At 42.2% G+C, this 24,630-nt stretch overlaps 4 protein-coding genes across 7 annotated transcripts; all 4 read right to left on the bottom strand.

The window, feature by feature from the left end:
• Positions 1-1,028: 1,028 nt before the first annotated feature.
• On the bottom strand, positions 1,029-2,549 carry gja9b (gap junction protein alpha 9b). The gene has a single exon (XM_071895066.2). It carries the CDS (start codon positions 2,547-2,549, stop codon positions 1,029-1,031), a length of 1,521 nt encoding a protein of 506 aa, XP_071751167.2.
• A 3,006-nt stretch (positions 2,550-5,555) lies between these two features.
• Positions 5,556-10,611, bottom strand: srsf10b (serine and arginine rich splicing factor 10b). Of its 3 annotated transcripts, none has more exons than XM_078290579.1 (6): positions 10,473-10,611; positions 9,522-9,636; positions 8,432-8,525; positions 7,367-7,601; positions 7,184-7,237; positions 5,556-6,509 (listed from the first exon to the last, which is right to left on the bottom strand). In XM_078290579.1, exons 1-6 carry the CDS (start codon positions 10,535-10,537, stop codon positions 6,287-6,289), a joined length of 786 nt encoding a protein of 261 aa, XP_078146705.1. In that variant the 5' UTR covers positions 10,538-10,611; the 3' UTR covers positions 5,556-6,286. The 3 variants fall into 3 exon arrangements, with proteins under 3 accessions (XP_078146705.1, XP_078146706.1, XP_071751098.1); XM_078290580.1 differs by having other exon boundaries at positions 5,556-6,503; XM_071894997.2 differs by lacking the exon at positions 9,522-9,636 and adding an exon at positions 9,069-9,370 and having other exon boundaries at positions 8,432-8,538; positions 10,473-10,604.
• Positions 10,612-10,809: 198 nt separating this feature from the next.
• Positions 10,810-12,384, bottom strand: fabp10b (fatty acid binding protein 10b, liver basic). The gene is made up of 4 exons (XM_071895029.2): positions 12,250-12,384; positions 11,471-11,643; positions 11,168-11,257; positions 10,810-10,946 (listed from the first exon to the last, which is right to left on the bottom strand). The coding sequence occupies exons 1-4, from the start codon at positions 12,314-12,316 to the stop codon at positions 10,896-10,898; spliced, it is 381 nt and encodes a 126-aa protein (XP_071751130.2). The 5' UTR covers positions 12,317-12,384; the 3' UTR covers positions 10,810-10,895.
• A 599-nt stretch (positions 12,385-12,983) lies between these two features.
• Positions 12,984-24,574, bottom strand: slc9a1b (solute carrier family 9 member A1b). 2 transcript variants are annotated; one of them, XM_078290249.1, is made up of 13 exons: positions 23,931-24,574; positions 21,481-21,941; positions 20,136-20,386; positions 19,569-19,786; positions 18,617-18,813; positions 18,163-18,252; positions 17,869-17,939; positions 16,982-17,155; positions 16,082-16,196; positions 15,785-15,883; positions 15,442-15,514; positions 14,763-14,821; positions 12,984-14,714 (listed from the first exon to the last, which is right to left on the bottom strand). In XM_078290249.1, the coding sequence occupies exons 1-13, from the start codon at positions 24,199-24,201 to the stop codon at positions 14,514-14,516; spliced, it is 2,280 nt and encodes a 759-aa protein (XP_078146375.1). In that variant the 5' UTR covers positions 24,202-24,574; the 3' UTR covers positions 12,984-14,513. The 2 variants fall into 2 exon arrangements, with proteins under 2 accessions (XP_078146375.1, XP_071751003.2); XM_071894902.2 differs by having other exon boundaries at positions 12,985-14,821.
• Positions 24,575-24,630: the final 56 nt, after the last annotated feature.

The following is a 24,630-nucleotide window of genomic DNA, read 5'->3' as shown; positions in this document are numbered from 1 at the left end:
AAATAATTTTAACAAAAACATTAATGACATTATTTGTTAGGTGTTTTATTTGTCAAATTATATAATTGATATCAATTGCATGGCTCAATGTCAAGTTACAAAACAATATTCATATAAAAACAATAAATCACTAGTCACTGCCCACAAGCTTGATAGGAAATTGAGATCTGATAGAAAACAACACGTTTCAAAGATTCAAATTTTAAGCATGTTACGATTAGTACCACCACAGCAAAGATTTTTGATATTTTGTACTTTTTTTTATTTTTATTGTTTTCCTTCAAATTGTTGCAGGCACCTTCAGAGCTGGGTGTTTTGTGTAATATTTAATATTGCCATTTCATTACTCAAGTCAATTTGTAAGGACTTGTGTTAAACAGGTAAACACTAAACAAGATATAGACAGTCGTGTGTGTTTGTGTGTATGTATGTATATATATATATATATATATATATATATATATATATAATTCAAACCACACTGAAACGTGTTGGAACAAGGGTTGGATTCATCAAAACACAGTTATTGATTAAAATAGTCTGGTTACATAACAGCAAATTACTGCCTAAAGCAGCATACTAGATTTTACGTTTCAGTTTTCCATTACTCTGTTTAATTTTAAACTGACGTTGCATGCAACCAAAGCATTACAGGTCCATCTGAATCTCTGTAACAGAAAACAAGGAAACAAAACAGTGCGTTGTGGTCAGAGTGTGAATATCACTAAACATAACAGAATCAGTTCAACTTGCAGGCTAAGAACGTTAGAATGCATCTTTGCCTTATTCTCCAGTAACTGTTTTTAAAACTGTTTGTAAAAAGGGTGTTTGGAGTCAAGGGTATATTCTCTTGCAAACAAGAGAAGGCCATAACCATAGCAATAAAGGCTTTTTAACTTTTGCACCTACAAATGCCTTGGCTTTCTTTTTTTGAACTGAAACTGTGAAAAGTACAATAATATTGTCTCCACATAACTTGCATGCAAACATGGCCTACTGAGAGTTTCTGTTGCCATGTTGACGTATGTTTAGATCTGCAGGTCGGTCGGGGCTCGCCTGCTGCTGGCACTGCTCGCCGCTGACACTCTGCGGTTGGGAGAGGAGGCGGTGGGGCTGTTGCTCTCCCGGCTGTGCCGAGATACAGAGCTCAGCTCCCCTGCAGAGTCCGGGCTCTGGGACCTGTTTAGTCTCTTCAGGTCTGATTTAGTGAGCGTCCTGGGTCGAGGGGCAACAAAGCTGCCCCGTGGCTTTATGCTGATGTTCCCGGGGTAGGAGTCCCCGCTGTCCGAGCCGTTCCCCTCCACCACTGTGGAGCAGTTCCAGGGTGGACTGACCCTCCGTGATTTTCTTGTGATGCCTGACAAGGTGGTGCAGGAGGAGGTGTCTGCTACAGGGAGGGTGGGATACTCAGAGCTCCCGCACTCAAGGTCCTCGTGATGGGGCAGAGACCGGGCGAGGTCCTCCGGCTCGTCCTGTTTGTCGACAGGAGGAGAGCGCGTCTCGCTGCATGTGTTGTTAGAGTTGCTGTTGTGCTCAGTGGGGCTCGGCACGACCTCCTTGCTGTCCTTGTGGCTGTCTGACCCTGGCTTTGCACCGGGGTCTCCCTGTATTGGAACAAAGGCAGAGGAGGCATTGAGAAGTGGGTAAGTCGGGCCGTTGCCCTGCTTCTCCAGCAGTAATGTGTATCCACTCGGTGCTGTGGGAATAGTAGTCTTGCGACCCACAGATGTGCCCATGCAAACCTGATGCACAACAGAGTTCTTTTTTGACTTGCTGACGTAGTAGTCATCAAGGTCATCCTTAAGATGTGGGTAGTAGTCCAGGATGCCCTTCTTCAGCTTCTTGTAGCCCAAGTGCATGATCTCCAGTAGGCTGAGAAAGAGAGAGATGCAGGCTATCGCCTGCATGAACATCATGAAAACTGTTTTCTCTGTGGGTCTGGAGACAAAGCAGTCTACGACATTTGGACAAGGCTCCCTTTCACACTTATAAAGAGGGTTCAGGTAATGGCCGTAGAGGATATACTGGCCCGTCATGAAGCCGACCTCCACCACTGAACGAGTGACAATGTGGGCCACGTACGTACGCAGCAGAGATCCCCTCAGCGGTGCCTTGTTGAGCTTCCCCTGCTCCAGCTGCCTCATCTCCCGCTCAATCCGCCTCCGCACCTCCACCAGCTCCACGTCCACTGACTCAAGTTCCCGGCGAAGGGCCACCTTCTTACAGTGGCGCTCCTTCTCCAGGGCTCGCAGCTGGTAAATGGCGTGACCCATGTACACCAGGGACGGTGAGGACACAAAAATGACCTGCAGCACCCAGTAGCGGATGAGGGAGATGGGGAAGGCTTGATCGTAGCAGACGTTGCGGCAGCCGGGCTGCTCGGTGTTGCAGATGAAGTCCGACTGCTCGTCGTTCCACACGTCCTCCGCTGCGACGCCCAACACCAACATCCGGAATATGAACAGGATGGTCAGCCAGATCTTGCCGACCATGGTGGAGTGGATGTGCACCTCCTCCAAGATCCCACCCAGGAAGTTCCAGTCTCCCATTTTCACATGAGCAGTGCTATAATCAACAGGGGAAAAAATCATGTTGTTGTTTGCCGATTGTTTTGTTATTGTGGGAGTAGAAATTAGACTGTTAAACCTACATTATTTTGTCATCACTTTACCAATAAGATAATTGTACTGGGTCTAATATGTTACTAGGCTATAAAACAGTTGACACTGAAATAAAGCCAGGTGTGAAAACAAGATTTACAGTAATTCAGCCAGTGCTACCTTAATTCATAGGCAATAAACTTGTGTGTTATCCATGGTATTATTTTTAAATTACTTTAAAATGTCACTGTATTTACCTGATATGAAGAATATAAAAGATAATTATTATAAATATTTACACAGTTACCACAACAATTTACCACAATTTATTAGCATTCTATTAAAATGTCACCTGCAAAGACATGGGAATTGGCAATCATTAGACATGATCCATAATAATTTCAAAATAATCAAATGACCATCAATAATTGTAACCCATGATGTCATTCTTAGGAGTGTTTACCACAACAAAGGAGTGAAAAACACTGTCCTGTATTAAACTGATAGGTTTGGCCCACGGCAATGTCTTAAGATTACATTACTTACTCACACAGCTCAAATAAAGATTTAGTTTGAAATGAGTAAACTTACCTTTCATTTTGGATATGAAATGTGAAGATAAAGGTCTATTGCAATAAAATCTGCTGTTGAACACAATCCTATGTACATGGTTAATCTTTTTTTTATCCTTTTCTAGAAAATGGCAAATGTAAAATTGAAATGCTCTTGGAGATTTCAGGCTCCACTGCTGGTGAAAACTAGAAAAAAGTGATCCCTGCTGGCTCTAGTTGTTCAGAACTTATAGCCTGAGAAGGGAAATCAATGCTGTGTTGTGTTGCTATTTACCTTCCAGCGGTATGAACGGACTGCCGGGTGCTGCGAGTCATCGGGAGTGAAATGTGTTTCAAAATATTCAATCAGTTGTTGCCCTTTTCTGGTTGCTCTCAAAGGACCCCGAACCGGTTGACCCTCCTAAATTCACCCTGTGCTGCAGGTCAGAACATGGAGAGCTGGAGCGCTGGGTTCCTTCTGTGGTGGGAAGGCATCTGTGGTGCCTGCAGGTGGATAAAAATCAATACCATCAATTATTTCTGAAATGGTTCAAATGTTACTTAATATGTTTGTGACCACAACATTTATTAAAATACTCCATTTCCAGTAGTCATTTTAGGACATTAGATTTTTCCTCCTTAGTGTCTATGTTGCACAGTGAAATATTTACATCCCAACAAAATCATGAGCCGTGTGATGATGAGCAATGTAATTTGATTTCCCGTCTATCCCCAAAGTGCAGTCGAACGTCATTATTAATCACTGGAGTAGCTGCAGCTCATCCGCATGGCTGTATATTCCAAGCTCAGTCATACTCTTTATTAAGGGTCATGACATCAGACAATGTTGGGAAGTCAGTACATTTTGGACTGAGCCTCATTAAGCCTCATCAAACACAGACTGCATTTACAGTCAGATGACAGGCTAGAATCACAGTGCCGGAAAACAAAAACAACAGACCCCAGTATCATTTCTTACCTTATTATAGAATATCCAGTTTTGCCAAGTCTGTTTACTTTCAGGATACGGACAGTGGGAGCATCTTTTCCCATCTTTTCATCAAACCATGTTTTTCCACAACCATTTCTGTCTTTCAGGCCGTTACGCTATAACCACAACAGCCTGGGAGACCACCCACCACCTCTGTCCAGCCTCATCCCAACTGCACGTTCAGCCACTATATTACTGCTAAACACCAGTCGAAACATGTCAATCATTGCCTTTGGTCGTCAACTGTCTTCCCATACATTGGAAACTGGCACTATTTTCCATATTATTATTTATGTGTAATACAAGTCAAACCTGACAATAAGTTGGGTTATGTGGTGAGAAGATATTTGTGGCTTGGGGACTACTGACAACTTTATCTAGAGAGCCTTACAGTACTTTAGATGCATTCATTCTTTCCATAGGAGGCCCCAGTGGGAATCAAACCTCTTTGTTGCTTCTAATTGGCAAAACAGTAGAATTTGCGACCTACTGTGTGTTTTAGTTCATCCCAGCTGTGCTTGGTAATGCAACTAAAAATGAGCTTCCACACTACCATTGTAGTTTTTCGATCAATGTATTTTTTCAATACCATGATCAATGGGGCATGTCCGATTTCATACATGGTTGCTTCCCTGTGAATCTAATTAAGTTGTTCCTCCCAGCTACCATGATTTATATTCCATTAACTGGAAATCAATGGGCATGGCTCGCTTGACAAGCTGTGCCGGTCAACTTTCCATGGAGGCGTACGCTCTTCCCTCCCCGAACTACTACTACCATGAAACAGCCCTTGAGCAAGGCACTTCACCCCCAGCTGCTCCAGTCGAGCTGCACAATGACCAACAGCAGGACTGTGGTTCTATTACTAGTCCTAATAATAAACTCTCCATGTAACTCCTATCTAAAAGCAGAGTTTACTAAGTGCTTTACAAGAAGCCATAAAAAAACAAAAATGGTAAAATTTATAGCAACAGAATAGGAAACATTCAAGAGAAAATTGGTTAAAACCAGACTGTATAAATCATGTAAGCAGGCAGATAAAATAAACAAAAATTGATGTGAGCGTGATTTAGGCGGTAATAGTGGGGGTTGCAGTAGTCTAGATGAAATAAAAGCAATGACCTCTTGTTCTGTAGAGGATAAAAACAACTTCTGATTTTTGTTACTGAATTGTAGGGAGCAAGACTGCACAACTCTTCAAGATTTAAGACACTAAAAACAACAGATACCCCCAAGTTACTAGGAAGCTCCTAAGTGTTGATGTGTGCAACTGTATGAATGTGAAGCGGGGTGTGGCTGAAAAAGCACAAACATCCTTTGTCAACCTTACCTGAATTAATAAAGGTTAAAAAATAACAACACATCCTTGACTTTGAACTCCGATTACAAATAAAAATGTGATGCCACACATCGTTTCCCATACATGTTATCCATTTATTACTCTCAAAATAACGTTTATTTTATTTTTTTTACCAACAAATAACTAAAGACAGAAGGTTAGGAGGATAAAACATGCAAATAGTGACAAGATTGATTGTGGAAAACCATTAATAGAGCTGTGTAAACATCAAAGAGGACTTTTTGTTCCTCTTTTCAGAACAATATTTGGAAAGCTGTTCCAAAATGAAAAGCCATTTGAAAAAAGTGGCACCTGCTCTTACAGAAAATGATTGATAACACAAAACAAATTATAGTACATTTTAAACAACAGTTGGTAATTTAAGCCATTGGTAGACAAAAACCTAACATTTGAACAGACTGGATTCTCAAATTTTTGACATACTGGATTGGATATATAGGGTTGGGAATAGAACTCGTCATTTACTGTGTATAAAAAAAGGCAATAGAGATTCCTCTTGGCTGGCTGCCCCTGAACATGGAAGCTGCTGAAATGTGTCTGATATTCCTTGAGGCAAATCTTACCAAAGCGATTTCATAAAACAAAGCTTAAGATAACAGAATATAACATAAGCATTCCACACCTGGTTCAGTGGGACATCACATTCATGTCATCCCTTTTCAGAAACAAAGAAAGATTATTTCATACAAACAAATCATTTTTTCTGACAAATGACCGTTCTTTTATCAATTTATACCCCAGTCCTTCTGCCGGAACGAGGGTTAGCGGAGGGAGCGGATACTTCCTAGTGTCCTCCTGACTTGCGACCAGCCCAAGATCGGGAACGAGAACGTGAATGAGAACGTGATCTGGATATGGACCGGGACCTGGAGCGGGAAGGCGTTCGCCGCACTTCCTCCTCGGTGTAATGGGAAGTTGAGGCCGGGTGGATGTTCTCTCGTGGAGTTATAGACCTGGAGCGTGATCGAGACCTCGCTCTGGATTCTCTCTGAGGCCTCGGCCTGTATCTGACGAGAGAGGGGAGACGAACAAGAAAACCGGCTATGAAAGAGAAAACTGATTGAAAAGCAACACATTGTGAAGAGGAATTTGTCTTGGTCACATTGGTACAGGAACGTATTGAACTCACATGGTGACAAATGTACATGGTGGAAATCATTTTTGAGTTTGTTTAAAGCTGCACTGAGTGCTGGATGGATTTAGTTTACTGTATACCTTTCTGTCATTATCTTACCTTTCTGGCATTTTATCCTATATCTTACATTGTCCCACATGTAAAATCCCACCCAATTGGCACATAAGTATGCTAAAACACGAAAAAGGAATTTGCAATATCTTTTGCCCCAGGTCTGAAACTGAGACTCAGACTTTACTATGATCAACGCAGACAGTGAAGACAGGCGTTAACCAAATGACATCTAAACAAGGCAATAGTAAACATGTCGTCCCCCACGAATGATGCAATCCCCTTTGGGCCAATTAGTGCAATTAAAAACAAACAATGCCAGAATGGAGCAATGACACACATCATTCCCCAAAGTTTTGTCAAAATCTGAATCAGTGGCGTCCAACATATTGTGCCTGACGGACAGGCCGACCCAGGGCCGATCCATAGTCCCTCCCTGAATTTCACAGTTGAGATTTGGACAGAAATGGACAATTAAGAGAACAGAAGGTTCACCTGTCTTCCTCGTGACTCCTGCTTCTTCCTCTTCCATACGGCCGTCCACGAGAGCTAGAAGAAAAAAAACACAAAACGTAATTTCTCCTTTCCCTTTTTCAAAAGCATTCAATTAAAACAAAGGTGGTTCGCAGCATAATGCAGGACAACTCTTCACTGATAAGTTAGTGACATAAAACTCACTCTCTGGGACTCTCGGACCGCCTGGGTCGGCGCTCATAAGACGGGCTGCGTGATCTGTATCTGTCGTAGCTGCGGCTGCGGGAACGTCGGCGTCTGTTGCCCCGGTCGCCCCTGTCACCACGGTCGCCCCGCTCACCCCGGTCACCACGGTCTCCCCGGTCGCCCCGGTCATAGTCGTCGTATCGTGACGACCGGCCTGGAGGGCTGCTCTCCTTTGACTTCATCTGACCCGGTGCTGCCGTACAACACAGTGATGAGAGAAAGGTCAGAAAATTCACAAAACATCTTAAAGGCAGTAAGTGCAACCACAAGTAGTGTTCACGATACTGTCACAGGGTTTATGTATTGTACTGTCTTGTCATTTACTGGGAGTACTATGTATTATACTTTATACAATGTGAAGTTTCAGCCAAGCAGTATTGCATGGTCAAAGACATTTTCATGCTGATGGGATTCCCACACAAAGCAGTTAGATTGTGCTTAACTGGTTGCCATGCCAACTTTTATGCTAACCAGGGAGCTCCTCAGGCCAAGTGAATGCATTAATTAAATATTTGTTCAGCAATTCTCTTAGTTACAACACTGAGCTACCACAGCACTTTGGGGTTAACAGGTGGAGTTTTTAAAATCAACTTAGTTTCACTCACTCTAATCTTACAAACCCCCCCCACACCTCCCCCCCGACACCTATAAAGTGCTAGCACACTTGTTATTTAAGGAGGATATACAGTATTTCTGACTGAGCACATGCATTGGTTGCCTGTTAATTAAAACCATAATACCATTGAGGATGTTTTCTACTGTGATTCTAGGTACTTTAGTGCTGCCTTCATTACTCTGCTCAGTCTTGTACTTATTGCATTAACATCATACCTCTAATCATAATAAATAACGCCTTCTCACATATTATTGCTACAGTACTGTCTTGTTTATATGGAGCAGTATCATGCAGTGAATTTTATATCTTGAATTCCCATTGGTAGTCACATCAGATTTCAAAGTACAGTGGAAGTATTTTGCGTGAGACATATTTGGGAGCAGAAATAAAGAAATGAAAACACTTACTCTTTCTGTCTCCCTGGGCAAACTGGATTTCAATCTGTCGGCCACACACCCATTTTCTGTCGAGGCTGTGAAGAGCGTCCTCCGCATCACGCACGTCTTCAAACATGCTGGGTTGTTAAGGATTTTGTTTGTTCTCTTTGTATTATTAAGGCCACACAAATTTAAATAAATGTTTAAAAAGAAATTCTCAGAAAGCTGAAGTGAGCAATGAAAAAACAATTTTGTCTCATGTCACAAGTTCATAAGGTGATGCAAGGCATCCATTAAACATTTAGTTTAATTTGTATGGCACAATATACAAGGTAAAACAGTTTATATTTACCAGAAATTACATATCATTTAACAGGGCAAAACAAGAAAACAAAATGATTGCTAGGAAGTAGGAACACATTCTTTAAAAGTGATTTTTGTAGAGATAAAAGATGAAGCAAGCATTTTAAATACATCAAGTTGTTGTCTAAGGGATCGCGACACCACAAATATAACAAAAAATCAAATTAAATACATGAATAATTAATTAAATTGTGTTTTGATTAAAATTAAAATGTCAATGATATCACACCGACAACTGATTTTGTTGTCATGTCAAATTTGTGTTTTTGTCTTGGGAGGATACAAAATAATTCGGGCATGTTACCTTAACCATGCTTGACTTTGAACTTCATCTTGATCTTTACACTCTTTAATCGACTCCCAGAGGGACTTGGGTTTCCTGCTTGCCTTTTCCTCTTTAATCTCTTTCTTTTTCCCCACTCTTTGCCGCCATATCCAAGCTTTGTCTCCGTCCTCCCTTTTCCTCTTCATGCTTTACACTCTTTTCAACCTTTTCCCTCTCTCTGTTCCTGAAGGTCTGTGTGACTTGTCTTTACAGCTACTCTATAAGGGTCTTTGATACTCTCTTTGTGTGGCGGCTTCCACAACTGGACGCTTTTACATTTTCTGAAGCAATGACAGAGAAATGTAAGTTAGATATTTATATTATGTGCAAGCAAAAAACAGTATCACAGCATATCTTCTCTGCTGAAAGGAAATTAAAACAATTTTGTTAGCATGAATCAAGAAAACATTTTTATGAAATCTCACTCATTAGGAAAGGATATTGAATGTATGCAAATCCTCTTGGTCGACGTGTATAGAAGTCAAGTGGGATGTAGACATCTACTATTGGCCCATAGCGGCCAAACTCACGCCGTAAATCCTCAGGCCTGAACACCGTAAATACAAATATGACTCAACTGTCCAAGAGAGGCAAGCCTACTTATCAACCAGTAACAGCATCTGGAAGAGCTAGTGAGTGGGTGAAGATATGCAAACATATTGTGCAACACATGCAGTGCAATGTGAAATGTGACATAAATATATTTCTCCTTTGTTTCTAGATTCGGGCGACATTCATTTAAAATCTATAACCTTTTAGCAATGCGAGAATAAGTGATTATGTCTAATGTGCACAAGTCATACCAAACCAATATGAAAACACATAGTATATAGTAAAATATAACAACTAACGTTAGCAAAAACAATGCACGTGCTTTCCACCATCAACATCAGATTGTGTTAGTTGCATTAACGTGAACTTGCACTAGCTAAGCGGCAAAATATGTTGACAAAATTACTTGCAAACACCATTTGTACATATGGGTCATTATTTAGGCCTTAGTAAGTCAGTGAAATGAATTACACTCTGCTCTATGCAGGAAAATATATTGCTATGGGAACGCCTACTAATAAATAGGATAACGTGCACAGCTTGAATTTGTAACCAAAACGTTAAGTTAACGGTAACTGTTAAAGAAACGTTAATAAAGTTACGATAACAAAGAAGACACGTTGTGATAAAAATAAATGCCATCAAAGAAACGGCATGCTACAAAGAAATCATTTCATAAGATTTCTCAAATCAAACTGCACACTTGGGTTAGTTAACGTTAACTTGAGACTCCTGGGAACTCAGCTAGTTAGCTTACTTAGCTAACTTAGCTAGCTAACGTGCCCATTAGAGCATGGTTTGCGGTCCTAACCGTGTTTAAATTAGACTCACCTGGACTCATCAGAGATATTTCTGACGAACAGAGATGTATTTGGAGGCCTCATGTATCTGGCCATAATTACAAGCCGTGTAATATTCGGGTAAGCTACACTCACTGCTAAGTTTGTTTAGAGAAAGAGAATCTGCAACGAAAAACTGTAGCGCATGCGCACTCACAACGCGCCTTTCTCGCTATATCCTCTCAAAGGTAAAACAAAATGAGGAAAACACCCACAGCGCCCTCTACCTGTCACTACTGTTTAGACTCCACCTGCATCATCTGTCCGTGCACTGGTATGAATAGTGGATTGAATGGAAACAAAAATCTGTTTGTTTGTTCATAAATTATTTTATTTTATTTTATTTTACTTCCTCATGGTCCCTTGTTTGAAGCCGAGAAGGTCTTGAGAGGATCCACGTGGTGCTGGGTGTGGATTAGATTCGTTTGCTTTTACTGAGGAACCTGACAGAGCCAGCAGTGAAAGTCTGGAGGGGTGAAGGAGCAGAGAGAGAGAGAGTGTGTGTGTGAGAGAGAGAGAGAGAGAGAGAGAGAGAGAGAGAGAGAGAGAGAGAGAGAGCACGCATTAGGATCAACAGCATGACTAGTTCACATCTCTGCAAAGAAAATCTAAAAATCATAGAATCTCTTGAATTGAGTGACTTCAAAGCATCGTACAGCAATTTTGAATAAAAGCAAATTCTCTCACCTCAACCATGTCCTCCCCTTGGATTTCCCGCACAGAGGTGAACTTATCTGTTTCAGTGATAAGCTTCCCATTCTCCTCCCTGACAGTGCACTGGACAGGGGACCAAAAACAGAGCAGAGAGCATCACTGAGGGAAATAATCTCCTTGCTGCTGTTCCCATCACATAGACCATCCTCTTTATAATAAAAATCCGGGCTATAACTGAAAATAACTGACTCATGACTGCTTAGATAGCGGAATAGATACTCTGGTGATTCCCCAGAAGGAAATTAAGAGTTTCATCAACACACATCTAACTCTTACCTTGAACTTCTTCCCATTCAAACCAGTGAATTCTGACTCCTTTCCGGTGCTGAAGGAGTTGACTATGGTGCAGAGGGGAGTCTTCATCGTGAAGGTGAAGTCTTTGCCTTTCTGCTCGATCACTATCACAGGTTTGACATCCCTGCGCATTTTGGCCATCATTTCAGGTGCATCTTGAAGATAATATCAAACAGACATTCTGGTATCCATCAGTGGTGGAAAGAGTACTACAAAGTCCTACTCAAGTAGAAGTATTACGTGCTGATTTTTTACTTAAGTAGAAATAAAAGTACCAGTGTGAAAATCTACTTAAGTAAAAGTAAAAAGAAGCTGATTTAAAATGCACTCAGAGTAAAAGTTACTGAGTTACTTTTTTAGAAAATACAAGGTTGTTAGATGTGATCTTTCCCATGTGATTCTAAAAGGACGAGAGGAAAAACTAGATTCTTTTAATTGGAAAATTTGGAAATTACAAAATTAAGTGCACAAAATAAAGCCAGATTTCTCTTCTCAATGTGAATGGCTCCACAGTTTGGCCAAATTCACAACTGTACAGTTTCTGTTGCTTATGGAGAGCCGACAAAATGGATGCGATTTAAAATTTAGTGAAGTACAATGCTTTGTACTTAAGTAGAAGTAAAATAACTGACTTTAAAAGACACTTAAAAAAGCACAAGTACACAAAAAAGCTACTCAATTACAGCAACTGCAGTAAATTAGTTACTTCCACCCTTGGTATCCATACATAGACAAATTAAAATATTCTTTAAAATATTTACCTACTGCTTTAAGGAAGTCATCAAGGTTCTCCTCATAATAAGCTTGCCAGGTGCCGTTGAAGTCCATGTCTGGAGAGTCTGGAGAGTCTGGAGAGTGTCAGTTCTGCTGCCTGACGGAGGGAGTCTGTTGTTCTTGTTGTCATAATCCCCTTCACACACCGCTGGTTGGCATGTTAGGGACTGCAAACTCCCTGTTATTTGAGGTGTAATTTCCACTGAGGGACCTGGCAGGTTTAATTTCAGTCTGTATTGTCATGTCTTTAAAGAATGGGAAACTCTACATGGCAACAAGATATCAGGTTGAGGATAATGATATGTGCATTGTTGTGCTAAGGCAGTTGCATTAATAATGTGTTGTGTAACTAGGTCTCTAATGACAGGAGGGTGCTTATATTAAAACATCTTCAATCCTTACATGGATCAACGAAAATAAACATTCAATACTACTCTTTCTTTTTTCTCTATCATAACCAGAGATGTGACCAAGTCAACTTTGCTTGAGTCCCAAGTCAGTCTCAAGTCTTGAAGCACAAGTCTCAAGTCAAGTCTCAAGTCCAAATGTAGAACAGCAAGTCAAGTCAGAACAAATCAAGAGTCCAGTGTCAATTTAATATCTTAAAGAAAACGAAATATCTAGGACTTTTCAATGCAATATGGTTTTAATAGGATAAAAACTTGGTAAGAGCATCATGAGTTTGATTTCTATAATCAGTTTCAACAATCATTCCATACAAATTCAGAAAACAGAATTTAAATTCAGTCGTCTGCTGGAACAAATCTCATCACTTTCAATCTGAGTCATTTATACAAACACAAGATCTTTTTGTCAAGACTTTAGAAACCTTTTCAAGTCATCAAAGTAAGTCAAAGTCAAGTCCCAAGTCACCAGAACCCAAGTCAAGTCTCAAGTCTTCTCTTGATGCATCAAGTCAAGTCTCAAGCAATTAAAATTGTGACTTGATCATAACTCATCATTTTACTTACTAAATCCAACAAAACCATTGCATATTACTGCTAAATTTAGACAATGACAAAATCTTTATTTCAGACACACAAATTAAAGCTTTCCTTCACTTTACAAATGTGTAATGGCTTCAGTTTGACACAATATTCTTTTTTTTTTAAATATAAAAATACTTCACTTGGCACACACAAAAAAAGCAACACATTTTAAGGCAGAGATGTGCGGGCAGCAAAAGCTCAGGCAGATCCAATACTGTGCAGGGAAGGTATGAGAGGAGTGACTCCTTCTTTAACCACCCAAAACAAGCTCATGCTGGAGCAAAAAGTGAACAGTCAGTTACAGGAACACAGTGTTTCATTCCAAAATGAAATATCTGGCATTTTAAAAAAATATAACACTCAAGCCTACTTTGACAATATGATTGCCGGCGTGAAAGTAAAAACATATTATGGATTATTATTGAGGTTATTAGCCATCAGAACACCTTAGCTTACAATGTTTTAGATGGATCACAGTGGAGAGCATTATGGAATAAAACCCTTTCTTTTATTTCTTTCTGCAAAGGGCATCTGTTAATACTCTTTGCCATGTTGCAGTCCCTGAGAAAAATATTGATCATTCATGCAGCGATGTTGAAATACAGTGCAAAGCTCGTTCACAGACTTGGGTCAAACAGCATCTGCAGGCCGCTCTTGATTCTTGAGTTATTTTAACCTTCTTGGAGCGCCAGATGGGGGATTTTACCGCATCAGGACGCTTCAGACAGTGTCAAGGAGGTTGACGACCACAAAAAGTACACTAAATTGACTAGTTATACCTCTCTGTGATATTCTAAACTTTATGGCAGTCATTATATCGTCCTTAGTGGTGAAAACCCCACCCGCCTGGTGCTCCAAGTAGGTTAAAACAAACGTTCAGAAGTATTTGCGGGCACTATTTGATGCAAGTCTGCTTGTTAAGACACAAAACGCTGACAGACGGCTCTTTTCATTTTGACAGTGAGGCAGTTATACAATCTTGAAAGCGCAAACAGTTAGTGCTGCATGCTTCTGTAATACAATTCATGATAAAAAAAAATTCAAACTTCCAAAAAGGAGATATCCAAAACACTGGCAAATCATTTACATGATCACACAAAAAAAAACAATAATAATGCCACATATTTAAATTATAAATATCTAGCTTTGCTACGACTCCCGTTCATGTTAAGTGTCTCCATTCACCGAACACAACTGATTATGAAGAGGAGAATTTATCCTCCGTTTTCATCTCTTCTTCAAGTACTTCTTCATGTGCTTCATCATGAAAGGAAGGAGCCGTCCTCGTCCTCGTCCTTCTTTGGCCCGGGGTCACTAAGGCAGCGTGAGAGTTTCAGTTGGTCCTGGTCCTCCTGGTCGTCCGGCGCGTCGGCCCTCGGCTCCGCGTCCCCTTCGGCCCGGTCCGCTCTCCTGTGATTGGCCCTCGGGGAGGATTCGTCCAGCAGGCTGACGGCATCGGGTGACCCGGGACTCCTGCCGGGACTCCTGCCGGGACTCCTGCCGGGACTCCTGCCGGGACTCCTGCCGGGGCCTCTGCTCTCTGCGCCGTCAGAGCTGTAAACCTGGTGGTCTGACGGACACACAGCAGCCAGAGTTAGTTGATCCTCTCTCGTGCACACAGCCACGCCCACAGCAGGTGTGAAGAGGTGAACCGGCGCTTATTTCTTACCCAGGTGGGACTTTAGGCTTCAGTGAGCTTTACTCTGGGCTGTTTCTTGCTGCTTTGCACCCTGAGACCCTGAGAGTTTTTGAGCTAAACTGTAAGTGGAATAAAGTCGTTTTTTATATATTGGCAGAATCTGCTCTGTCAAAGTCCTGTCTCCCATCCGCTTATTTACAATTATTGATAAATGTAGGCTACTATTTTCTTTGTTCCATCGGTATAAGTTTCCTCCGACCAGATTTCAGTGTTACACTTGTTCAAACTGAACGGTTTAATAAACATAAAGAAAGCGATTCATTTAACAACAATTCAGCAGCATGACTAGGTTTTTTTTTTTGGTTTTTTTACAGAATCTGCTTTGTTCACGTTCGTTTATGTGCTAGAAGTGTGATTTTCTGACCTGTTCCTCCATACAATGGCAGTGAATGGAGAGCATTTTTTTTTTTTTTTCTAAAATTCTCCAATCTCCTCTACCGGGGCAACAGATAACAGAGAATCACCAGAGAATCAACATCACTTTAACTGACCTGATTCAAAGCGGACTTTCCTCAGTGGCGGCGCCTCCTGGCGGTTGGCAGGAACTGTGAGGTAGTGACTCATCTGTGAACGATGCACAAAAGTATTTAAGGACACAGCCTAAAGATTTCATAGCTTGAAATCATATTTGGATTTTAGGCATTCAGCCACTGCTCTTATCTAAAGTGACAATGGAGACAATAATAATAAACTGAATAAACAACTAGTCTAAGCACAAAGAATTAACTGCAGCACTGCTCATGAAGGTTACTTAAAGCAAATCTTGGAAAAAGACATTGAGTTTCCTGTTTCAACAGATACAAATGATTGAATCCCAGTCCTGTTGACACTCACCCTCCTCTCCATCTCCACCCGCTGCTTCCTGAAGCGAATCTCACTCAGATTATCCTCAAACGGGTCAATCATCAGGTCATGTCTGCTGTAGGAGCGCAGCTGAGGGCAGACAGGGTTAAGCTGAGTGTCAGAAAGTTTTAACTATTGCAGAAAAGTAATTGAACGTTGAATGCAGTATATTTTTCTCTCCTAACATGGTTAACGCCACCCAAGCTCTTATGGCTGGATGACATTATCAAAAACTACATGCAAGACTCATCACACAGACAACAGACTGTCTTCAGCTGCGTCTCCTACCCTCTGTCTGGTCTTCTGCAGATTCCCTCGCAGAATCTTCCGGATCTCTTCCTCTCTGCCTTTTGAGATCTTGGGTATGATCCGTCCACTGGGCGGCTCTCTGGGCTGGATGTTCCTGTGGAGACACACATCGCAAAGCATTACTATTAGAATTACAATAATAATAAAAAATGTTTACCATCTTTTATTAAGGTGCTTTCGTAGAGGAACAGTAAGTCCGATTTTTACCGTCCCACAGCACAAAATGGGCAGAATCTATCTGCAGGGGGTTGATAGGGTTGTCGATCAATACTAATGACTCAACCATTACTTCACCAGGTGCTGAGATTTCTGGCTTTCAAAACTCACTTTCCAGCCTGTACTCTGTTTTGGAACAAACGTCCCGACCCGGTGCAGTTTCAGGACACTCCCAGTCTCCTCTGCACCTACTCACATGTTCCACTGCTCAGTGACGGAGGACGGAGCTATGAGTGACTCGTCTGTTGTAAAAATGTGACTTTACTGTTTGTTTGTGGGGAGCGGTCGATGTTTCAGTTCCTGCTGGTTTTCAAAACAAGTCATGGATTATGTCAAAAAAAATAAATAAAAACAAGCAAAATCCACCGGACTGAAAATGAACTGATGAAGCCTCTCGGATGAGTAGAAACATCTTCAACTCTTCATTTTAAGTCCAGTGGATGTTTTTATGTGGATTTGTTTTTATTTATTTTTTTTGACATCTTACTACCTGGATGACTAAAATGATTACTTAATGCCACTTGACAAAGTTTAAAAAAAGCTGTGACTGTAAAATCAAACAAACAATAAAGCTGTGACTGTAAAATACAATAAACAATAAAGCTGTGACTGCAAAATAAAAGAAAGCAACACCACATTCAGACTTGGTGCTGTGTGACTCACTGCATGGAGACGGAGGACAGGGCGGACGGCAGCTTGGCGGAGCTGCCGCTCTCCACCAGCATGATGGCCTGCTTCAGCTCCATCTTGTTGTAGAAGGAGATGAGCTGCGGCTCGGTGGAGCGCTCGCCTGCAATCAGCCAGCGCTTCACATAGGCCTTGTTGAAGCGGTTCAGCCTGCGGATGGGAGGACAGGGCTGTTTATGAACGTTTATGTTTTAAGACGTTTCTGCTTTTTGTGTCGTTGACAGTTACAGAGAGACAGGACAGAGGCAGAGAAGAAGTGAGATGCAGCGATGGTTGGGAGTTACGTTTGAACTCATTACATTTTTCAACCCTTATAAAAAATTTTAAAAAGAGAGAGAGAGAGAGAAAGCGAGAGAGAGAGAGTGTGGCAACTGTATCAACAGACTTAATTTTTAAAGCACCTGTACTTTGCACTGGTTTTTAAATTTTGTACACTTCAACATCTAGTGTCTACTATGTGTTAGTGTTGTGTGTATGTTTTCAGTTGTAACCTGCTAAGGGACTGCACATGACAATTAGCTCTAAACTAAATCAGGTACTATACATCAAATGGTAACATTCATGTTTAACATTGTACATGGTTCCTTACAAATAAATAAATAAATAACCAAAATGTAATAAAATATGTCAAAATGTCGCTCTAAACTGGTTGAAAATGCAGTAAAACCTTTAATAAATGACCAGATAATGTAACAACATCACATTATTTAATTAACTGGCAATTATTGCTTCATAAGTGGTGTAACATATTTTAACTGAAAATGTAGTAACTCCTAAGTTTAATAATGCAATAACTGTAGGTGTAAATATGTCAAATTACTGACACAAGTTACTGACAGATGACTGTATGAAGGAAACCATACTTGTCTTTCCAGTGATGATGTCCATAATGACCACAGACTCCTTCAATTCCTGTGAGGAGATGATCCAGGAACTAGAGGAAAAATGAGTCACCAATTATTTTTGCAGAAGTTGCATCTTTATGATCAACAAAGTATAAAAAAGGGTTTTATAAAGAGTCAAATGAACAGAAGTTTGACCTTGATCTTTTATGTCTTGTACCAAGACATAAAAAGAATGTTACGATGGACTGTTGTTTTGCCTTTTAAACACATAAATAAATCCAAACCTTTCCAAACCCTCTGTAGCGACCTCACCTGTGTGTGAATCTCCTCGTTAATAGAACGCTTGCTCTCCTTCTTCTTCTTCACTGCCAGCAGGTCGACCAGAGGCCTGATTGTCATTCCCTGAAATCAGAAGAACGATGAAAAATCAGAACCATGACTGATGACAAATGGATAATATTCACAAGAAAAACACGCACACGCCACACTTGGGTCAAACAGTATTCACAAATAACTTTTATAGTTTATTTTGGCTTACATAGGTGACAGATGAGTTGAATTTGCGCCAGAGATTTGAGCCGGAGGTTTTATCTTTGTTGTTGCAATTCCTGCTAGTCGCCAATAGAGGTCGATAAAGGCAATAGTTTACTTAATGCCCATTTAAATAAAAGTCGAGAATTATTTGCAAATGTTACGTGACCCAGGTCTGTCACACATTCACACAAAAATGAAAATACTGGCATCTCCAATGCTAGACCGCTCTCACCTGCACAAAAACAGTGAAGAAGATGACAGTGATGATGGCCGTGAGGAACAAGTTCTTCATTTGGTGATTGGTCAGCAGGAAGCCCAGAGAGAAGGCGATGGCGCCTCGCAGGCCGCCGTACGCCACGATGAACTGGTCCTTCTTGGTTAACTTCACAATACGGAATTTATTAATGATGTAAGTGAGGCCGACCACTCCTGAAATACACAGATACGAGGACGCCACCAACAATATTAATAATGATAATGATAGTAATAATAAAAAGAAGAGGAAGAAGGAGCAGAAGAAGTAGGTGCAGGAGGAGCAGCAGCAGAAGAAGAAAGAGAAGAAGGAGCAGGAGAAGAAAAGGAGGAGCATGAGAAGAAGTAGAAGAAGTAGAAGAAGAAGAAGAAGAAGAAGAAGAAGAAGCAGGAGGAGCAGCAGCAGAAGAGGAAACAGAAGAAGAAGGAGGAGGAGCAGCAGCAGAAGAGGAAAGAGAAGAAGAAGAAGGAGCAGGAGAAGAAAAGGAGAAGGAGGAGCTTGAGAAGAAGAAGAAGAAGAAGAAGAAGAAGAAGAAGAAGAAGAAGAAGAAGAAGAAGAAGAAGAAGGAGGAGCAGCAGCAGAAGAGGAAGGAGAAGAAGAAGAAGGAGCAGGAGAAGAAAAGGAGAAGAAGAAGGAGGAGCATAAAAAGAAAAAGTAGAGGAGGAACAACAAAAACAAAAACAATAACAACAATAATAACAATAATAATAATAGTGTCCATTTTCTAAAAGGAAAATAAATAAAAATGGACAAACAAATTATCAATAGCTTACAGTAAAGGGAAGACTTGCACTGTTGGCAACATTAGTGCAGAAATAAGACCATGTAATATTGTTTAAAAAATAACACTATAGGCTTAGAGGAGACATGAAACTCAAACTGCAGATACTAATTTACTATTTTAACATAATGTGTTTTCCATTGCTCTGACCCAGCACTCTGGACACGAGGCAGAGGACGACGGTGAGGACGACGAAGGTCCAGTTCCAGGTGTGCGGGCCGGCCACCGTGGAAACGCCGAGGAAGATGAAGATGAGCGTCTCGCTCACGCTGCTCCACATCTTCAGGAAGTACTTGATGGTGGTGTAGGACTTGTGGGAGATGTTGGCCTCCACATACGGCCGCATCATCACGCCGCACGCTATCAACCTGTGGGGAGAGGAATGCAGTGGTTCTCAACGTGGGGTCCGGGGACCATCGGGGGTCCTCGAGGGGGTTCCAGGGGGTCACCAGCAAATTTGTTAAACATCACCATTATTTCTTGCACAAGAAGTTAACACAATTAGAGAATGGAGAAGAATGACTATTTTGATCATAGTTTCACTGTTATCTCTCTGCCTACAATACAGATTGTCTTGGAATTCTGGACAGAATCATATCTAACAATAAAAATATTCTCAGATTTGGGTCAGAGAGACAAAATCTCATCAAATGGGGGTATCTCAGACGTAGATCAAGTTTTGATGAGTAAATACAGAGACTGAGGGCTGATACGTACGACATGATGCCTGACAGGTGGAAGACCTCGGCGGAGAGGTAGGCCATGTAGCTGTAGAGGAAAACGAAGAGCGGCTCGATGACGCGGGTGTGTGAAGTGAAGCGGGAGGTGAAGGCGCCCAGGATGCCGTAGACAGCTCCCACCAGGATGCCGCCCAGCGAAACCACGAAGAAACACACCACGCCGAGGAAGGCGTCGCCCACCGTCACCGTTCCCGCGTGGGTGAACTCCTCAAACAGGTGGTACAGAACCTGCAGGGTGGAGAGGAGTTCAATCTTCCATATTCTTTTATTTACATGGTGTCTACAGTAAAATGCCCTGGCTCTCACCCCTGCACTTACTATTTGTTTCTTGTATGTTGGTGATAAAGGAATTGAAGCTTATTCTACTGTTCCACTCATTGTAAGTTGCAGCCAAAAGACTAAAATGTGAAATGTAAATGAAAAATTGTTTTCTTGTACTGCCAAGCAGTAAACACAAAGAGTATGTAAAGTAGTAAAGTTTTATCCCCAACTTGTGTATTTTCTTCCTTGTAGCCCTTAAAGATTTGCTTTTAATGATTACTACTACTAACTAAAGTAGTAGTAGTAGTAGTAGTAGCAGCAGCATCCAGCTTCTGAAATTAAAATACTATATTTTCATTTAGATTTTAATGGACTCAACTGGAATGTAAACAGCACCTTAAATAGAAACTGTCGTCTAGCAAAGATCCAAATGTGGACAAAGGTCGATTCCAACTGGCCATTTGCCTTTTTTTTTTTTTCTCGTCTCTGGAACAACATCCTCTCTATCAGTGCCAGCAGAAATCCTCCTATTGCTTAATTTTCTACTAAACAACCTTTTGCCTCCATATGGGCTGATGTGGCCCCGTCATCAAGCCCAGAGGAATTCATTCATTTACAGTCTTTGGCACCCAGATCTGCAGCATGGCAGCCGCACATGTGCATGCACACATGTGCACAACAGCAAAGTGCCCTTCAACAGTTAATTTCCTTCCTTCCTTCTTATATACAGCCACATCCCAGCTCTAATAGCCTCTACAGCTGGCTCAGTGGGAAGAGCATGCGGTTAATGGAAAATTGATTATGGCTTGCTCTGTATAAATACTGACTGCACGTAAAGAGGAGTGACTGTCCATCGGTCTGAATGGACAGAAGCCAAGAAAGGGAAAGAAAAAAACAGGCATACAGTAATAGCCTGGACTTTACTGGGGGAAATGTCAGTTCAATCAAAGAGACACAGCCCCATTGAGTGTTATGGTTATGTGGCTCTATCTTGAACATGAGCAGAAGTATCTCGATAAACCCCCAGCTCTTGAAAGCACCGTCAGTCGTCCCTCACTCACCACGGTGACGGCGTCGTTGAGCAGCGACTCGCCGAACACCAGGATGTGCAGCAGCTCGTTGATGTGGATCTCCTCGAACACGGCCAGCACGGCCACCGGGTCCACGGCCGAGATGATGGAGCCGAACAGCAGGCAGGACAGCAGGTCCACGCCGCCCAGGTTGGTCCCTTCGATCTGACACACGGCGTACATCATCCCGCCCGTGAAGAAGGCGTTCCACAGGGTGCCCACCACCGCGAACACCAGGATGGTGCCCATGTTCTCCGTGAAGGGCCGGATGGGCAGGAAGTAGCCGGCATCGAGGATGATGGGAGGCAGCAGGTAGAGGAAGAAGAGCTTGGAGTCGAGGACGGGCGCCTCCTCTCCGATGGCCTTGATGATGCCGCCCACCAGCAGGCCCACAACGATCAGCAGGCAGCTCTCTGGGACGACGCCGGACACTCGGGGAATAATGTGAAAACCTACAGATGGAGAGGGAGAGCGTTCAGCGTTTTTATTCATAAATCAGAGTAAAATCCAGCTCAAAGAGTCACTGCAGTGTCTGTCAAAGAAAAAGAAATGAGGAATGAGAGTCACCGAGTTCAATAAACACACAGGATTTCGTCTCTGTGATACTGGTGCAGGGACTTATCAGTGACTGATGTAGTAATATAAGAACTAGGACAGATAGTGCAGGGGCAGCAGGGCCTCATATGCACTGCAAGGGGACTGTGCGAGACATAAAACAAACATTAGACTAGACACATCACTCCTTTAGCTTCCCATCAGTATGTGCATCAGAGCGACAATTTGGCATCACAACAAAATGCCTCACTGCAACATAAAGACTACACCCTCATGAAATATAAAACAGCAGCAGCTCTCTCTGGCCTGAGAATGTCACTGCATGCAGAACTAACCGGCTGCAGATGGGAACAGTGTGTTTCTCTGATGGTGCAGTTATAACCTCCTTATGCTCTTAATCTAGTTAGCCTTTATTTACTTGGGGGACTATCCGCTTAGCCTTTATTAATCCTACTCAAATTAAATATCTCTTTATCAAAAGTGACCTGGATGGTATCAAAGCAGCATCAATGACCAACATGAATGCTGCAGATAAACATAATATAATGATGTAGACGAGCACAGACACAAATTCAATCAAAATGAATGATAATCAGAATTGACTAAATGAATCTATAGAGGACAGTAATCCAACAGTAGACCAGTAAAAGGAAGGGCCAAGCCTGATAGATCCAGGCTGAATAAAGTATAGACAGAGACCAGTTCTTTCAGTTTTAATTCATTTTGCATCGAGTGTAATTCACATTGGGCCTGTTTGTCAAATTCGTCTCTCTAGCAAACGAGGCCTTGGCATTCAGCTTCAAGGACACACGACTGTTGGTCCGAGCTGCTGAGAGCGTTTCTGCAATGTTTGATGCAGCAGACTTGGTGCAGCCGTCCTTGCCCCCTCCTTTCCATCTTGTGTTTACACACTGAGGTCTTTGTTATCAAGCAGGGCACCAGGCAGGAAGTTGGACCCCGGCCCGAGAGAAAAACAGCTGGACAAATAGATAAGCGGCATGAGAGCTTCACCCATCTTCCTCGGCCAATGAGGAGTGATTAACGAGGCCAATCAGCACCAGCTCTGCCCAAACTCCCGTCTCTGAACACTCGACCCCTTTGACAGTTTGCAGAATGGACTGAGTGATAATAGAGGACATGGCAGGGAGGCCCGGTGGTTACAGAGACTGTCCTGTAACAGAAAAGTCACAGGTTCTACTCCCTGCAGCAGCCATGTTTCCTGCTGAAGTGTCTTTGAGCAAGACGCTGAACCCCAGCCTGCTCACTCATCGCCAGGCACTCTGGATAAAGACTATCAGCTAAATATGTAAAATGCAACTGTAAACACCTGGGCCCATATTTATCAAACTTCTAATAATTAGAGTACTAATGTAGGATCAATGAGTAAGTCACATGATCTTATACTCTTTGTGTGACTTAAAAGGCCTATCTGGTGCATAAATACAGGCTCAGATGAGTGTTGATGTGTCAAAAGTACTCTAAGTATACTAAATAAAAAACTAAATACAGAGGAAGGTCACAAGAAAAGAGTTGAATTACTGACAATTTCCATTTGATCCTTTTAACTAGTCTGAACAACTGCTGTGAATCATGCTGTTTACTCCCAGCATGGCTCCAATTACACTCTAATCCATCAAAATGTGCATCTGTTCCCTCACAGACAGAGGCTCGCGCTCTCTGGTGGGCGCTGTACAGTCATTTCTGTCCTGAAATAAGTTTGTGGCACTGGACCATAACTGGAACGGTTTATGGAAACACCATTAGCGGACTGTAATGGCACTGCAAATATGAGACCCCCGATGAATCATGCAATCATATGACACAAACTGACGTCGGGAAGTAGGGAATTTCTGATGTATTTATTCATTTATTTTTGGATAACTCACCAAGTTTCATGAGCAGAGCGAGCAGGATCCATAGCGAGATCTCAAACGGCGTCCTGACGTGCTCGTAGTTGAACGACAGCACGGGGAAAAGCTTTTTGTGATGAGAGGAATTAGTTTTGTTCTCCGACTCTTGATTCTTACGCGCATCTTTGCTCGAGAGGTCACGACTCGCGGAGGCAGCGACAACGAAAACGAGCAATAAAACGAACCCGCTGACACGTAGACGGGAACTTCCCGGGCCAGAACCGACCGGGCCGAGCGGCACAGCCATTTTTCACACGGTCTGACAGGTGAAATCAAAGCCGGGGGGGGGGGGGCGAAATTATCTTCCTCCCGATCAGCACGAGATCCGATGAAGATGAAGATAGCACGGGAAGTGATGATGGTGCGCCATGGAGAAGCGCGCACTTTTACGCACAGACTCCCTAGACATCTTGAAATTACGCACCGCAGCTGTAGTAAAAACGAATGATGGGGTTATGTGCGTGGGCAAGCAGATGCCTTCATGTCATCAGTGGTTCCCGTCTCCAGGTGGCATTGCGTTTCTTATTCTCCAGCTGAGATGGATGTAAAGCGCCTGTTAGATCTCTGCCTGGTGGATCCCGACCCGCCGTTACCTTCTGGACTTGGAGAACTTGCATCAAGCGTCAACATCCAGCAGAGAGACGCGACCGAAGAAACGGAAAACCGCCTCTCTCTC

Source organism: Centroberyx gerrardi, chromosome 19 (genome assembly GCF_048128805.1).
Source record: "Centroberyx gerrardi isolate f3 chromosome 19, fCenGer3.hap1.cur.20231027, whole genome shotgun sequence".
Taxonomy (NCBI): domain Eukaryota; kingdom Metazoa; phylum Chordata; class Actinopteri; order Beryciformes; family Berycidae; genus Centroberyx; species Centroberyx gerrardi.
This window is presented reverse-complemented; position numbering and strand designations above follow the sequence as displayed.

Coding starts and splice junctions, on each gene's coding strand:
- gja9b (XM_071895066.2), bottom strand. CDS start 2,549: ATGGGAGACTGGAACTTCCTGGGTGGGATCTTGGAGGAGGTGCACATC.
- fabp10b (XM_071895029.2), bottom strand. CDS start 12,316: ATGGACTTCAACGGCACCTGGCAAGCTTATTATGAGGAGAACCTTGAT. Junction 11,644..12,249: donor TGACTTCCTTAAAGCAGTAG/GTAAATATTTTA, acceptor ATTATCTTCAAG/ATGCACCTGAAATGATGGCC. Junction 11,258..11,470: donor TGAATGGGAAGAAGTTCAAG/GTAAGAGTTAGA, acceptor TCCCCTGTCCAG/TGCACTGTCAGGGAGGAGAA.
- slc9a1b (XM_071894902.2), bottom strand. CDS start 24,201: ATGGCTGTGCCGCTCGGCCCGGTCGGTTCTGGCCCGGGAAGTTCCCGT. Junction 19,787..20,135: donor CACCTGTCAGGCATCATGTC/GTACGTATCAGC, acceptor CTCTCCCCACAG/GTTGATAGCGTGCGGCGTGA. Junction 15,884..16,081: donor TGCAGAAGACCAGACAGAGG/GTAGGAGACGCA, acceptor GTCTGCCCTCAG/CTGCGCTCCTACAGCAGACA.
- srsf10b (XM_078290579.1), bottom strand. CDS start 10,537: ATGGCCAGATACATGAGGCCTCCAAATACATCTCTGTTCGTCAGAAAT. Junction 7,238..7,366: donor CGGTCCGAGAGTCCCAGAGA/GTGAGTTTTATG, acceptor TTTTTCTTCTAG/CTCTCGTGGACGGCCGTATG. Junction 6,510..7,183: donor AGGAGTCACGAGGAAGACAG/GTGAACCTTCTG, acceptor CTCTCTCGTCAG/ATACAGGCCGAGGCCTCAGA.